General features: G+C 42.4%; 3 protein-coding genes across 5 annotated transcripts in view; 1 reads left to right on the plus strand and 2 right to left on the minus strand.

The window, feature by feature from the left end:
* On the minus strand, positions 1,398-2,296 carry LOC104738264. Its single transcript, XM_010458465.1, has 2 exons — positions 1,829-2,296; positions 1,398-1,730 (listed from the first exon to the last, which is right to left on the minus strand). Exons 1-2 carry the CDS (start codon positions 2,294-2,296, stop codon positions 1,398-1,400), a joined length of 801 nt encoding a protein of 266 aa, XP_010456767.1.
* Positions 9,986-12,914, minus strand: LOC104736830 (receptor-like protein kinase ANXUR2). The gene is made up of 2 exons (XM_010456889.1): positions 12,808-12,914; positions 9,986-12,716 (listed from the first exon to the last, which is right to left on the minus strand). The coding sequence occupies exon 2, from the start codon at positions 12,712-12,714 to the stop codon at positions 10,138-10,140; it is 2,577 nt and encodes an 858-aa protein (XP_010455191.1). The 5' UTR covers positions 12,715-12,716; positions 12,808-12,914; the 3' UTR covers positions 9,986-10,137.
* LOC104736831 overlaps positions 13,515-14,697 on the plus strand; it is a 3,726-nt gene continuing 2,543 nt past the window's right edge. Inside the window, exons 1-2 of one of the 3 annotated variants that reach the window (XM_010456892.1) lie at positions 13,515-14,314; positions 14,421-14,437. In XM_010456892.1, the coding sequence (XP_010455194.1) occupies positions 13,813-14,314; positions 14,421-14,437 (519 nt within the window). In that variant the 5' untranslated portion in view covers positions 13,515-13,812. Of the gene's footprint in view, positions 14,333-14,420; positions 14,689-14,697 lie in introns of those variants that run through there. The other 2 variants (XM_010456890.2, XM_010456891.2) reach the window with 2 other exon arrangements.

Consider the following 14,697-nt stretch of genomic DNA (forward strand, 5'->3'; position numbering starts at 1 on the left):
CCCCGTTTCCCCTTTTTTGTTTTAGTCTATGGCCGCCACCAACAAGCTGGCCGCCTTGTATGAGCGGAGGCTAAAGGACCACCTTGAAAGCTGCTCAGGAGAGGGAAACCATCGCCGTTGGCAGGGTTGATTCCCTCGATCGCGAGATTGCCTCCTTTAGGGCTTCTCTCGAGAAACTGGCAGGGGTGGAAGCTGAGCTTTCCTCTGCTAAGGCCGCTCAGGTAAAGGCTGCGGGAGATCACGACCTTCTCCTGAAGGAGAACAAGTGGCTAAAGGAGAAAGCGGTAGAGGCGGAGCGGTTACATGCTGAGGCAACCCGGAAGGCGGTTTATGAGGCAAAGATGCGGATGTCGCAGGACTACGGGTCAATCCTAGACTCCATGAAGAGAAAATGGGAGCTGAAAAAGCAGAAGTCCGACGTCGACGGAGATCTCGCGGAGATAGAGTCCAACCTGCTTCTGATGAAACAGATCAGTGAAGGTAGGATCGCGGTGGAAGACAAGCTCAAGACCCTCGAGAGTCAGAAGGCGGCGCTTACCATCCGGTCTAACCCTCTGGTACTTTTGGACTTCTCCGTGAGCAAACTCAACCTCCCTCAGGTGTCGGAGGACTCAATCGCCCCGATGGAGATTGACGCTAGAACCGGGGTTCCTCGCGGTTTGGACGAACACGGGAGCAACGCTAAAGATGTGGCTAATCCGAAGAAAAGTGCGGGGGAAGGGGGTGCTTGATCGGTGTACGCTTCGTCGTTTGTTTTATTATCCCCTTTTATTTGTTTGTTAGACTTTGATTCAGTTTGCCCAGGAGGGTTTTTATCCAAGACTTGACGTAAGTGGCCTGGGAAGGCTTTTAAGTCCTTTTTTTAATTATATTTTCCATGACTTCAAAAATATTCTTAAGTCTTCCTTTCGTTGCTTAATTGGCGAAGGCCTTCAATGTTTGTCGGCGATCGCGATGAACCAAAAATGAATTAGTCGTCGAGCGTGGGAGTGCTCGGAGTATTTAAAATGAATCAAATCGGACTGCGAGATTGAGATGTGTTCGCGCAAAACTGTTGAACAACGGTGTGCGGCAAGTTTTTAAAGTAGCGAAATTGTACTTAGATTCGCGAGAAGTGTCCGAGAGTTGTCCTACTCGATCTAATGTGATTAAGGTGGTCGTTTTGAGTTGAGTCAATGCAACTGTTACTGACGCAGTATGGGTTGTAATGAAAGGTTTTTACTCCATCGAAAGCAGCTGCTCGTTATTAGTTATTGTTGTATTGTTGTTGTGTATTTTTTTGTTTTTATTTAAAAGAGAAAAGGGAAAATAATAGGGGCTGTACGCAGGAAGTTGAGTTGCGTACGTACCCCGTAAGGGGATCAAGCCAGTCATAGTTCGATTATTTTCAGTACCTACTAGAAGTACTTCTTTAAATTCATGATATTCCAAGGTCGGGGCTCGGCCTTTCCGTTACTTTCATCAACCAGGTGGTATACGCCGTTGCGAACGATCTCAGTGATCCTGTACGCACCTTCCCACTTCGTGCCCATCTTCCCGGCGTTTTTCTCCTTCTTGTGATCGAAGACTTTACGGAGTACGCGCTCTCCGATTATGAAGTTCCAGAGTCGGACTTTTGAGTTATAAAACCGGGCTATAGAGTTATGATAGTTTTGGGCTCGCACTAGGGCCTGCTCTCTTTTTTCGTCAATAATGGTGAGGTTATCGAGCAACGCCTCGTCGTTTATAGCCTTGTTTTCAGGGGAGACAACTCGGCGGATACTACCTACAGAGATTTCGGCCGGTACAACGGCTTCAATTCCGTAAGCTAAGGAGAAGGCAGTCTCACATGTACTACCTCGAGGGGTAGTTTGGTGGCCCACAGCACTCCGGGAAGCTGAGCGTCCCAGCCAGACTTCGCAGCGCCTAGCTGTCGCTTAAGACCATGTAGGATCAGCTTATTTGCCGCCTCGGCTTGCCCGTTTCCCTGAGGGTATTGGGGTGTAGACGGGGTAAGCCGGATACCCCAGTCATCGCAAAGCTTTTGCACTACAGATGACATTAAGTTAGTCCCGTTGTCGGTTACGATCTCATAAGGGATACCGTGACGGCATACCACGTGTTTCCAGAGGAAATCTTTCACGTGATCCCCGGTAATTGACTGACTGATATGACCAGTAGATGTTTTACGCGTCGTCTTCCCGATTGCTCGAGGGGACATATGGCATCCATAGACCATCGCATGGAGGGATAGGGGGAGGAGACCAAGCTCATCAACTCGGCGGGATGATTGATCATGGGCGCATGACGCTGGCATCTATCACAACTTTTGGCGTGTGTGTCGCAATCTACGAGCATTGTTAGCCAGGATATCCTTGTTGTTTTATTCTAAGGGCTAAGGATCGACCTCTGGAATGGTTACCACAGGGTCCCTCATGGGCCTCTCTCATAATGCTTTCGGTCTCGCTTCCATGGACGCATCTGAGGTACAGTCCGACAATACACCGCTTGTACAGTTCTTCGCCGATAAGACAGAAACGAGCACTGCTTGCCATCGATCTACGGGATCGGTCCCCTTTGAAATGTATTCGCGTATCGGGACTCGCCAATCTGTTTTCGGTCCTGCTTCGTGCTCATCCCCCGGTATATGCTCATCTAGGAGCTCGTCATCCTGCTCAGGTTCTTGCTCAAGATTTTCTCCGTTGGGTCCGACGCCATTATCGACCTGATGGACGCTCTGAGCTTTGACGGGAATGGGGATGCTGAGCTCGTTTATCACTTCTACGGGGATGACTTGTTTGACCCAAGGGTCAAAGGTTCAAGCGAGTGCGGCCAGAGCGTCGGACGCCAAGTTCTCTCCTCGCGGGATTTTGGTGAGTTCGAATGATGAGAACTGTTCTGCCAAGAACCGAACGATCAGCAAATATGCGTCCATTCGCTCATTGTTCGCATTGTAGTTTCCATGAAACTGACTAGTAACAAGCTGTGAGTCGCTGAATGCGACGAGCTCCTTTACTCCCACGCCCAATGCAAGTCGGAGGCAGGCTATCAGGACTTCATACTCGGATTCGTCGGGGAGATGAGTTGGATGGCGATTCAACAGCCTAGATGAAGCTCCGTCCGCGTATAGCGACCATTTTCTGTTCTCCCTCATGTTCTCGTACCAGTACTCCGCTTACCGCAGAGTCGGAGACTACGATGTAGAGGAAGAGCTTTTCCCCTTCTGCCGGCTTTGAGAGCACAGGAGGCTCGGAAAGATATTTTTTTAACTCCTGGAATGCTTCCTCGCACTTACCATCCCACTCAAACTTCCGCTTGCCTTTTAGCATTTGGTAGAACGGGAGGCAGCGGTCTGTTGACCATGTGATGAAGTGATTCAGGGCTGCAATCCGTTCTGTGAGCCCTTGCACCTCCCGCGTAGTTTTTGGGGAGGGCATTTCGAGGAAGGTGGTGATCTGCTTGGGATTTGCTTCGATCCCACGCTCGGTGACCAGGTATCCCAAGAATGTGCACTTGGTCGGGTTGAGTTTCATCCCGTATTGGTTGAGGATTTTAAAACACTCTTTGAGCTGGGAGACATGGTCTTGTTCACGTGTCGACTTGATGAGAATGTGGTCGATGTAGACCTCCATAGTTTTCCTGATGTGTTGGGCGAACATTTTGTTGACCAGTCGTTGGTACGTTGCTCCAGCATTCTTGAGCCCGAAGGGCATCACTTTATAGCAATAGGTGCCCCCATCAGTTATAAAGGCGGTTTTTTCCTGATCGGTGGGATCCATAAGGATCTGGTTGTACCCTGAGAACATGTCCATGAAGGATAACGTCTCGTGCCCGGCAGTTGCTTCGACCAGACGGTCGATGTGTGGGAGGGGGTAATTGTCCTTTGGGCAAGCCTTATTAAGATCCTTGAAGTCGATGCAAATTCGCCACTTCCCATTTTTCTTTTTGACCACGACGGGGTTGGCAAGCCACTCGCCGTACTGGACTTCGTGGATGGTACCGATCTTCAACAGTCGATCCACCTCGTCGTTTACCACTTTGGCCCTTTTGGGGCCGAGCTTAAGATGCTTTCGCTTTATTGGTTTATAAGTGGGGTCAACATTTAGTTGGTGCGAGGTGACACTTATGTCAATTCCCTTCATGTACGATGAAGACCAGGCGAAAGTCGCGCAATTTTGTCCCAAAAACTGGATCAGTTCGGCCCTTGTGCTCGCGTTCAGTTCGGCTCCAATTCCGACGCATCGGTCGGGGTGGCCGTTCATGATAGAGATTTGGATTGCAGACGACTGGATCCTTTCCGCCCGTGAGCTAGCGAGCTTGAAGCTCGCGTTGATCATTAATTGCTATTGATTGGACTTTTTGATTAAGTCGTATCCACCCCTATAACATTGTCTGGAGGCATGTTGGCTTCCATAGATAGTTGCAATTCTGCCTCGGGTTAGGAATTTCACGCATTTATGGTAAGTAGACGGGACGGCTTTCATCCTGTAGAGCCATGGTCTGTCGAGGATGGCGTTGAAAGGAGCGGGACGGTCGACGACTACGAAGTCGCCCAAGCGTCGTTCCCCTCTGGCCTCCACAATTAACTGCGCTGTGCCCTTGGCCAGAGTCGTGTCTCCGACAAATCCCGTGAGCGGGGTTTTGCCCCTTTTAAGTTTGGAATCGGGATATCCCATTCGTTTAAAGGCGTCGTAGAATAAGGGGTCGACCAAGCTTCCGGTGTCAATCATTATGCAAGACAGCTCGCATCCTCTAACGTCTAGCCTAATGATCAGAGTGTCGTCGTGTGGCTTGTCCAAATCGGCGGTTTCGCTCTCCCAGAAAGTAACTTCATACTCGGGTTCAGAACGCGGCTTTCTTTCCCGAGCTGCGGCACAGAGCGGATCCTCCCGTGATATTATCGACCCGGTGGCTCTTGTCGAGATTCATAAAGCATCGGGATATGTGAGGTCGGCAGCTCACGGGTTTTCGAGGATCCGGAGGTGGCGTATAAACCGACGTAGATGAAGTGCGGCAAAGGGTGAGACCTTGGAAGACGAGATCGATACGTTTCTTTGGAGCTAGAGGGGGTGATGACCCCTCAGCCTCGTCGGTTCTCTCTCGTTTCGCAGCAACCTCTTTGGTGTTTGCGTTTGCTTCCCTGGCTTTCTCTCCCTCCTTTTCGAGGTCGATTTTGCCGAGCTCCCCTGCTTCCTGTTTTCTCGCGAGGAGACGTCCTACAGTTCTGCACTCCTTGGTCGAGTGACCCCGTATCTTGTGATACTTGCAAAAATTTTCGGGATCGAAGTTCAGATTTTTGGGTCTCGACGCGGAGTCCACAGCGAAGGCGTGGAGTCCGGATTCGAGCGGATCTCTTTGGAAGGGTTTCTTAGAGGGGTTGAAGGGAGTTTTTGCTGACTTGTGGAGTTTGGCCATAGCAGCTTGCTCCTTTTCGGCTCTAGCGAAGTTTATTGACCTATGAAAAGCATCGTCAAGCGAGGGAGGCTGCCGGACAGTGAGCTCCTCTCAAAATTTTGACGTGTACCATAAGCCATGTCGGAGGGCCGCTAGGGCAACCTCTTCATTTAGGTTTGATATCCTGGCCTTGACCTCCTTGAAGCAAGTTACGTAATCGCGAAGCAATTCATCCTTTCCTTGTACCAAGAGCCAGAGGTCGGATTCGGTCACCTTAGCTTGGAAGAAAATTGAGTATTGTTTCAAGAAGGCAGTGGTGAGTTGGTCGAAGGAATCGATGGAGTTTGACTCCAAGGACGCGAACCACTCCAGGGCCGGTCCGACCAGGTTTTCGGCGAAATACCGACAATAGCTGGCATCGCATTCATCGTCGGTGAGATAGGCCTTAGTTATTGCCAATCTGAAAGCACAGAGGTATGCGCCGGGATCTAACGTGCCCGTGTACTCGGGTAGGCATAGTTCACCTACGTCTCGAAGGCGGACTTTCGCGATTCGATGGGTAAACAGGGTGTGCCTTGTTTCTGCGATCACGCGATCGATGTCCGGCACATTGCTCGTAGCCAGGTGGACTTTTGAATGGATTTGCGCCATCTCGGCACTTGCCTTGTTCATGTATTCGGTGAGGAATTGAGCGCTGATTGCATCATTCCTTGGGGGACCAGGGAGGCCGAAGGTGCCGGTCGATGTATGACGAGGCATTCCGCTCGTAAGTTCCTCGGCCAAAACTGGGTTTATTCTTAATGAGGGATTCATTGGAGCGCTGGAGTTGCTAACATCACGCGCCATCAAACCGACATGCCCGACCGAGGGCTGGTCGGCAGGTCGCGAGCTCGTAGGCTCGTTAAAGTTTGGTAAGCTTGGAGCTCGTGGGTTTTCTGAAGTGGCGAACACAAGCACTATCATGACTCCTGGCGGGGTGACGTGGACCATCTCAAAATCAAGGCGGGTTCGAGGCAGCGCTCTTTTTGCGGAATCAATTGAGATTATCTTAGAAGGATGCGTGGTTTCCCGACGCAGATCGCGATTCTCACGGCACGCGAGTTCTTGCTTGTGTCGCTCGATCCGGCTCATGAGAGCTCGATTCGTTGCGTCTTGGGTTTGAGTTTTATCGATTAACACAGCGAGCATCCCCCGTATCTCGGAAAGATCGGCTCCGCTGGGGGTCCCCGAAGGGAATAGGGATGTCAGGTGTTGCCCTTGTCGGCCTTCTACATTGTTATCGGAACGAGTCCATACACAGGATTGGTTCCTGCTTCCCAGCGGAATGGCGGGGATTGTGGGAGTACTCCCGATGGGAGTCCCTTGGCTCAGGATAGCGGGATCCCGGACCGGAATAGGTCTCTGATGGGTAAGATCTGAATGACCCGAGGAGTCCTGATCTGGTGTTTGGGCGTCATTGGGAAGCGAATCTACCCTTGATTTGTCCAAGATTGGATTCTCTCGATCAGAATGGGCGTGAATTTGCTCGTTTTGAGAGGGAGGGTGGTTAGAGCCGGGTCCTTGGAGTGTCGATGACGGCGCGAATGCGCTGGTGTGCTCATGACTGGACTCCGACGTGATGGCGTTAGTCGCGGTTAGATCCATTTCACCTAGATTTCTTCGAAATAAGAAAATTTGAGAATAGAAAGACCTAATCCCCACAGGCGGCGCCAAGTTGTTGAAGCGAGAAACAACAACTTAATAGATTCGAAGATGAAATAAGATCTCAGCGGGTTTTCAATGAAATTTGCTAAAAATAACGAAGAACTTGTGAATTGGATTTGTATTAAAGGTATTGACTGTGTTCTTAGGGTTACCCAAGATAGTCTCGACTCTCTCATATGAGATCCATTATAAAGCCTCGAGGATTCTCCAAAGATGTCCTGAATTTATTCCTCCAATCTCGTTTCTTCGCTCCGAAATCTCCTCCACCGCTACGAGCTGTTCCTCTTCGTTTAACTCGGGACCAGCTTCGACTTACTCGGGGTTGTTGGGTTTTCTCTAGCCTGTTACTAGAATCCAGACAATTATCTCTTAACGGGCCGAAAAACGAAGCCCATAGTTGGCAAAACCCAACACCAACACCAGGGAACGAAGGAACGAACCAAATCGTTAATATTTCAATATTAAAAGTATTGTACACTATATTCAATCTGGTTCAATGAAATTGGACTGAAGAGATCATCTTTCATCTGAAATATTAAAAATATTATTAGATAATAAGAATCACCGTATAAAAGAAGTAGCTTACCTCCATAAACCATAAAATTTTTGACTCAAGACCATGAGGATTCAGGTATGCTCTGGTGTCGTTTGTATGACTGCACATAAACAATAGTCAACATTAGTCATTATCAACAAATAAATATAAATGAAAAATAGAATAATTATATAGACAAAATGAACAACACAATCATGGAGAAAATTTTGTTTTTAGAATGCTACAGTAATAGTAAAGAAAATCGTTGAATGGTTTAGTGAATAAGGAATATTGAATATTCATTTCCACTACTATATTTATAGTAGAATTTAGATGGTTAGAAATTGTGAGATAATGCATTGCATTCAAATCACAAAATATTTTCGAGATAATGACAAATCTAAAATCCAAAATTTATTCGCAAAATATGCTATATTTGAAAGTACTAAATATTTTATTTAGATTATATTTGACAAATATTATAAATATTTTTAAACTTTTTGGTAACAATAAATTTTTTTTTTTTAAATTCTTCCATCTAATACTAACCATAATTAGTTAGTATGATTTTCTTTTTGTCAAATTCATATGATCTTGTTATGGAAGTTTTTGAAAATCAAAAATAAATGATGAATTGTTTTTATTGAATTATATTAAATTGGATTGTTATTTTCAGAAATAACTATTAATATATGATCAAATAAAATCAAATCCAAAAGGTTAAATATATCAACTATCCTAACTTTATGTGCAAATTTAAGAGTTGTTCACTTGTTAATTGCATATAGGCTTTAACGACAGATATTGAAAGATTCGTTTTATTAAATCGTATTCATTTTCTTTGATTTTTTCAAAAACTTGCATTAGAATTAGGAGTGAATATAAGGGGATTGATATTATTAGTAGTTATGGTATGTTATACAATTACGAAAATAAAATTTAAATATAAAATACCTAAAATTATTCTAATGAATATTTCTTTGCCTCATATTATTCGCAAACTTATAGTGTTCTATATGTTTGGCTCAGCGTTTATTATAGTTCGTATGACAATTAACCATGATTAAGAGGTTTCAAATTTCTTGGATCCGAATATGATAAACCCGGGTCATACAGGATCCGCGTGTCAAGGCAATGGATACATACTAAATTGCGCTTTTTTTTGTTTGTTTTGCAAATTTTTTTTTCTGGGGGTATTATATGGTATACTCATTTTTTTGTTTTTTTTATTTCAAAGTGTGCTCCCCAATTAATAGTATAGATATAAAAAATTAAATTTGTTTACATATATAAAATTTTGGTTTTTCATTATTTTCATCTATATTAATCATGATTAATTATTTAAATATTGTTAAGGAAATATTGCAAAATATAAATTAAATGATTATTTATTTTTATCTAATTGTATTAAATAGATTTGTTATTTCCGTAAATATCTCTCACAATATAAAACCAAATCAAATATGTTTACATATTTATATAATTTTCGATTTTAATTCTTTGATTATTCATGGAAGCAAACTTTAAACAGCTTCCAAAGATGTTGATTAAATTTATATTGCGATTTTCTTATATATCAAACAAAATTGATTAAATCTATTTTTTGAAAAAAATTGTTTGGATATGCATTTATAATTAATCCTTTTTATCATATGATACACTATCCAAATATAAATATTTCGGGTCAACCCGAGATTCGCGCGTTTTCAAGACTTAATCTAATGATATTACATGTAATAATCTCTAACTCTATGTCTACTTAATTAAAAATGTTTCCCTTTCAATAGTATAGATATATAATAAAGATATATTAAGGTTTTCATATATATATATATATATATATATATTACAATTTTATGTATTAAGCCGAATTAATTATTATTGTTTTGTTAAGAAAATTAAAAAATCTAAAAATACAAGATAATAAATATCTAACCAAAATAAATATATATACGTTACATATATAATTTCAAATTTAATAATTTTTCTTTTATGGTAACAACTTTAAACAATTTCCAAAAATATCTGGTAATTTTAATTTTATAATTAATTTCATAATTATTGTTGATTTGTTTCCATAAATATTAGATTTTCGACTAACAGTTTTTGTTTCCATATGTTGTTTATTATTATTTTTTAATTATATAAGCAATTGGACCTGTTGTAACATGGATATATGACATGGTTTTTTTTTTTTAAATCTCTAATTTGTACTCCCTGATGCATTTGGATTTAGTGTCTCGTATCACCCTAAGATTTTTCCTAAATTCTAAACATCACTAAAAACAATATTGTTCTTCATAACATATAACACCATATAGGGACATAATTTAACAAGTGATTTTTTTTTAATTAATGAATAAAGCATCAAGATAATTGGAAAACAAAACGAAAGAAGTTCTACTTCTTGTCTCCATATTCCTTTTTTCCCCTATACATTACATAACAATACACCAAATCATCATAATTTTTGTTCTTTACTTCACATACAAGAAAAAGAAACTTTGATCGGTTGCGAAATTACCTTATCGTCCTTTGGGATTTACGATCTGAGAGAATATTCCACTGTTTTCTTCGGATGACAAGTCATCAGCGACGTCATTTTCTTCGATGGCAACGTTCACCGCCACAGCTCCTCCTCCTCGACCTAAATCCTCGGAACCACCCCCATGGCTCGGCGTTCGGTTACGTTGTCCATCAGCAGTTTCTTGTAATTGAAGCGCGAATTCAAGATTCCACAAAACATCTCCCATCGTCGGCCGATCTAATCCGCTATCAGATAAACACTTCTCAGCCGTATCTGCAAATTTCTTCAAACATTCTGGATTAATCTTTCCTTTAAGATTAGGATCAATGATGTCTTCTAAAGTCCCTTTACGTTTACAATTCATCGCCCAATCTCCAAGGCTAACTTGTTCCTTAGGTAAACTAGGGTTTAACGCTGGCCTTGCGCATAAGACCTCAAATAGAACAACTCCAAATGAGTAAACATCTGATTTCTCAGTTAGCTGTTGTCTTCTAAAATACTCAGGATCTAAATACCCGAAACTTCCTTTGACGACGGTTGTTACATGACCACCATTCATGTTTGGTCCGGTTTTGGACAATCCAAAGTCTGAAACTTTAGCAACCCAATTCTCATCTACCAAGATGTTAGTTGTTTTCACATCACGGTGTATGATAGTGTACTTTGCTCCTGTGTGTAGGTAATGTAATCCTCTTGCAGCTCCAATGGCGATTTCGAGTCTTCGTTTCCAAGTCAACTGAGGTCTCTTTGTGTTGTAAAGATGTTCTCTAAGTGTTCCAAGAGACATGTAATCGTATATAAGACACATTTCTCCACCGTCATCACAGTATCCAATTAAAGAGACCAAGTGTTTGTGTCTCAGTCTTGAGAGAAGTTCAATTTCCGTCTCGAATTCGTTAAGCCCTTGTTCTGAATTCGGGTTTGATTTCTTGATTGCTACTTTTGTCCCTCCATCTATAACTCCTTTATAAACTTTACCAAACCCTCCTACGCCAATCACGTTCGACTCATCGAAGTTTTGAGTTCCATGTTTGATTTCAGACAATGAGAACCTTCTGCATAAACCGGCCGCGAGATTCGATAGATGGCTTCCGTTGTTGCTCTTACCAGATATAGTAGATTTTGTTCCCGATGTGTGGGAGTTTCCGTATATAGGAAGCCAACTGGATGTGTGAGATTCGCTTCCCGGGAATTTTCGTTTTCTTTGGTACATTGTGAAACATAATGCACAAAGTAAAACCGCTGCTACTCCTCCAGCAGAACCAACGACAAAAGCTTTGATTCTTTTGTCGCCTTGAAATTCTTTTTTAACATCTTCGTTAGCTTGCATAGGTGATGGCTTCGGGTTTGGCCCGGCAAGATTCTTCATTGTGTCCATCTTGAAAATCTCGAGGCCGTTAAGCTGTGAATCGTAATATTCCGGTTTACCAAATGTCGATGGTGTCATTTGAAGCGAAAGATCTTCGCCTCCTCCTCCATTATTGGCATCAACATAGATCGCATAATCTTTGTAAGTCGGGATACCTTTCCCTCCTGACCATGCGATTATATCTGCAGCGTTTGTATCCGCCTGCGCGGTTTTGTTGTTGATGTAAATGTTGAAAACTTTCTGGTTGATTTTAGAAAGCTGGAACTCGCAGAAATGGAGCCTCATGATATATGTGAAGTTAGTGTCGATTTGAAACATCCACGTGAGATTCGATTTCATGTTTATATCTCCATTTGGTCCTTGTGATCGAGCTGTTTTGTAGACATCAGCTGGCGCGGTAGAAACCGGCATTTTCTGATAGTCGATCCTGAAATTGTTGCTTGCTTGATTGGTAACACCGAGACCTGCGCTGAATATGTAAGGCGCGTCGTTGTACCAAGTTCTGGTTAACCCGCCAGAGTCTTGGCTTCCGGGAATATCCTGACCACCGACATTGAGCCTAAACATTGTTTGAAGATTTGCGGTCTTAGTATCTGATGTCTGGTCTGAGAACCCAACAAGAGCAGCTGAATCAAACAGTTCCGGCATCTGAACAACCTCGATACCGTTTATGAACGCAAACGCTTTTGGATGTTTATCCGAGGGAGTAAATGTGATGCTCAAAACATCTTTTTGGGATGGTGCAAGAGAATATTCTCTCACAAGGTAAGCTTGTGTTAAGGCTTGACATGTGATAGCTGCACTAAAATTGCTGAGAAGGCTAACATCGTTAGCTACCACGGAGAAATAAGAGTCGGCAATGTTGAGTCCTGTGTATGTCGATGGGTAGAAATGTAAGCGGAGCAAATGTCTTTTGTCTCCTTTAACAGGGATCTCATAAGTTGCGGGAGCTGTGAAGATTCTTGCTGTCATGTATGGAACCGTCGAGAGAAGTGAAGGATCTTGATAAGTAGCTTGTGCATGAACTGTGTTTGGCGTTTTCAAGAATTTGGTGTCGGGTTCCCATTTTTTCTTGTCTTGATCATCAGCTGGTTGTGAAGCTCCGCAGCTCAACGAGAAATCTTGACCATTAGATTGTGATGGAGAAACCAGAAGAACATAGAAGAAACAGAGGAAAGAACATAGAATCCAGGTTTTCTCGTTCATGGCTGAAACATATAAAAACGTTTTTTTTTTAGAATTCTATGTCGTACGTACTTACATGAAACGATTGATAAAACTTTTCTATGTATGCATTACCTCAAGCACCAGCAGAGAAAACTGGAGGCTTGTTTTTTCTCCTCTCTTCAACCTAACGATGTTTGATCGAAGCCATGGAAACAGCAGAAGCCCCCAGCAAAACAAAAACTGCTCATTTTTCGGGTTGTGTCGGAAAGAGAAACATAAAGTAGTTGGAGAATCTATGGAGGAGAGGATTAACCAAACAAAGCTATGTTTAGTAATTGGTTACAAGTGATTCGTATATACTTTTGAGGTTTTAAGCTCGTAATTAATGCATATGCATGATTTTAATTATTTTTCTGGTCATAAGCTTTTTAAAAAAAAATATTATGTTTACTTCAAATATAGAAACTTATAAATTATGTTGTTTCAAACATCTTAGTAGAAGCATCCTGTAATTTTGATATGATCCTTAAAATAGGAAAATCAACAAGATTTTGATAGTAGAATCCCCGAAATTTGACTTGATCTTTAAAATAGGAAAATTAACAAAATTGGTCAATGTATATTCTTCTACAGTAGGATAATTACGAAACTCGTTTTGTTTTAGTGGGCGAAGAATCTAAACAAAGAAAGGTCGCTAATAATATCGGATGAGTCTTCGTATCAAATTTAAACAATGGAGGAAAATAGCTCGACCATCCATTGGATAAAATCAATGGTGAAAACTAATTTTACCAAATCTCCATTAAAAGCTCCTTTGAGTCTCTTTTGTAAGAGTTTATGCGGTCGGGTAGTCAAAAAGTTTTAGGTCAAAAGGGTATACGTAAGATTTTTCTGATCAACCCGACCCGTAGAAGCTTCTTTGCTGGCCGCGTAAATTGGTGTTGCACGCGGCCATCAGATGAAGAACATACATTTAGATCCAGAAGCAAAGCCAAAGCTTTGATATTCTCATAAAGAAAAGAGGTCAAGAAAATCATCAACGAAAAGCCCTTACTTGCCCGGTATATTTCCCAATTATAAGCTTAAAATCTCTGCCTTGTATTACAAGCCACCTCTTCAAAGTGGTTAATTAAAAAAATGGTGAGGAGAAGAGAAAGCCTTACCTTACCAATCTCGTCTTCAACGCCATCGCTTCCTGAACCTGATATTAGAACAATGGCGCCACATAAACCAAAACAACGGCTATCTAAGCAACTATCAATGCGTGAGACACCACGAGATGTTGCTTGGGAAAAAAGGCGTCGTCAAATGTTAAAGATTCAGGAGAAAAAGCAAAAAGGCGTCTCTGAAAACGATAATGATCCATCGGATCTAACTGATGAAGATTTAAGGGAGCTCAAAGGGTCGATCGAGTTAGGATTCGGTTTCAATGAAGAAGCCGGACAGAAGCTGTGCAACACATTACCAGCATTAGATCTTTACTTTGCTGTGAATAGGCAACTTTCACCTCTCCCTTCACCTAGTAGCAGTCGTAGCAGCAATGGAGGAGATGGCTCGTTGTCTTCTACTTCTGCTTCATCGAGCAGCATACCTTGTAGCCCAAAAACCGACTCGGATTCATTAAAGATCCTATGCCCGGGTAAACAAAAGTTCCAAGGTTTCGTCTTATAAATGCTGGTTTGAATTTGTATGGTCCATATATATAAATAAGCAGCGACTAACCATTGTGAATGTGAGTTGTGCAGGGGACAATCCTCAACAGGTGAAGCAAAGATTACGACATTGGGCACAAGCTGTTGCATGTTCTTTGATGCAATCTCACTGATGAGTGTAGATGTTGCGACTTTACGTTTCAACGTAAAACACTTATTTTTTGTTTACTTTTGTGGGTGAAATAGGACAGAGAAAGAATCCTACTACGAGGATCTATCTGAACAAAAAAAGATAGTAAAGTTTTGGGAGAAAAAAATAGAGAGAGTAAGAGATTATGGTTCTCTCTACATACTTGTGCAAAGCGAACAA

The sequence above is a fragment of the Camelina sativa genome, chromosome 13 (genome assembly GCF_000633955.1).
Source record: "Camelina sativa cultivar DH55 chromosome 13, Cs, whole genome shotgun sequence".
Taxonomy (NCBI): Eukaryota; Viridiplantae; Streptophyta; class Magnoliopsida; order Brassicales; family Brassicaceae; genus Camelina; species Camelina sativa.

Bases quoted from the DNA above. Each gene is read 5' to 3' on its own strand.
- LOC104736830 (XM_010456889.1), bottom strand. From the start codon at position 12,714: ATGAACGAGAAAACCTGGATTCTATGTTCTTTCCTCTGTTTCTTCTAT.
- LOC104738264 (XM_010458465.1), bottom strand. From the start codon at position 2,296: ATGCCAGCGTCATGCGCCCATGATCAATCATCCCGCCGAGTTGATGAG. The intron at 1,731-1,828 runs GTGAGACTGCCT...CCTGAAAACAAG, and splicing joins TACCCCTCGAGGTAGTACAT to GCTATAAACGACGAGGCGTT.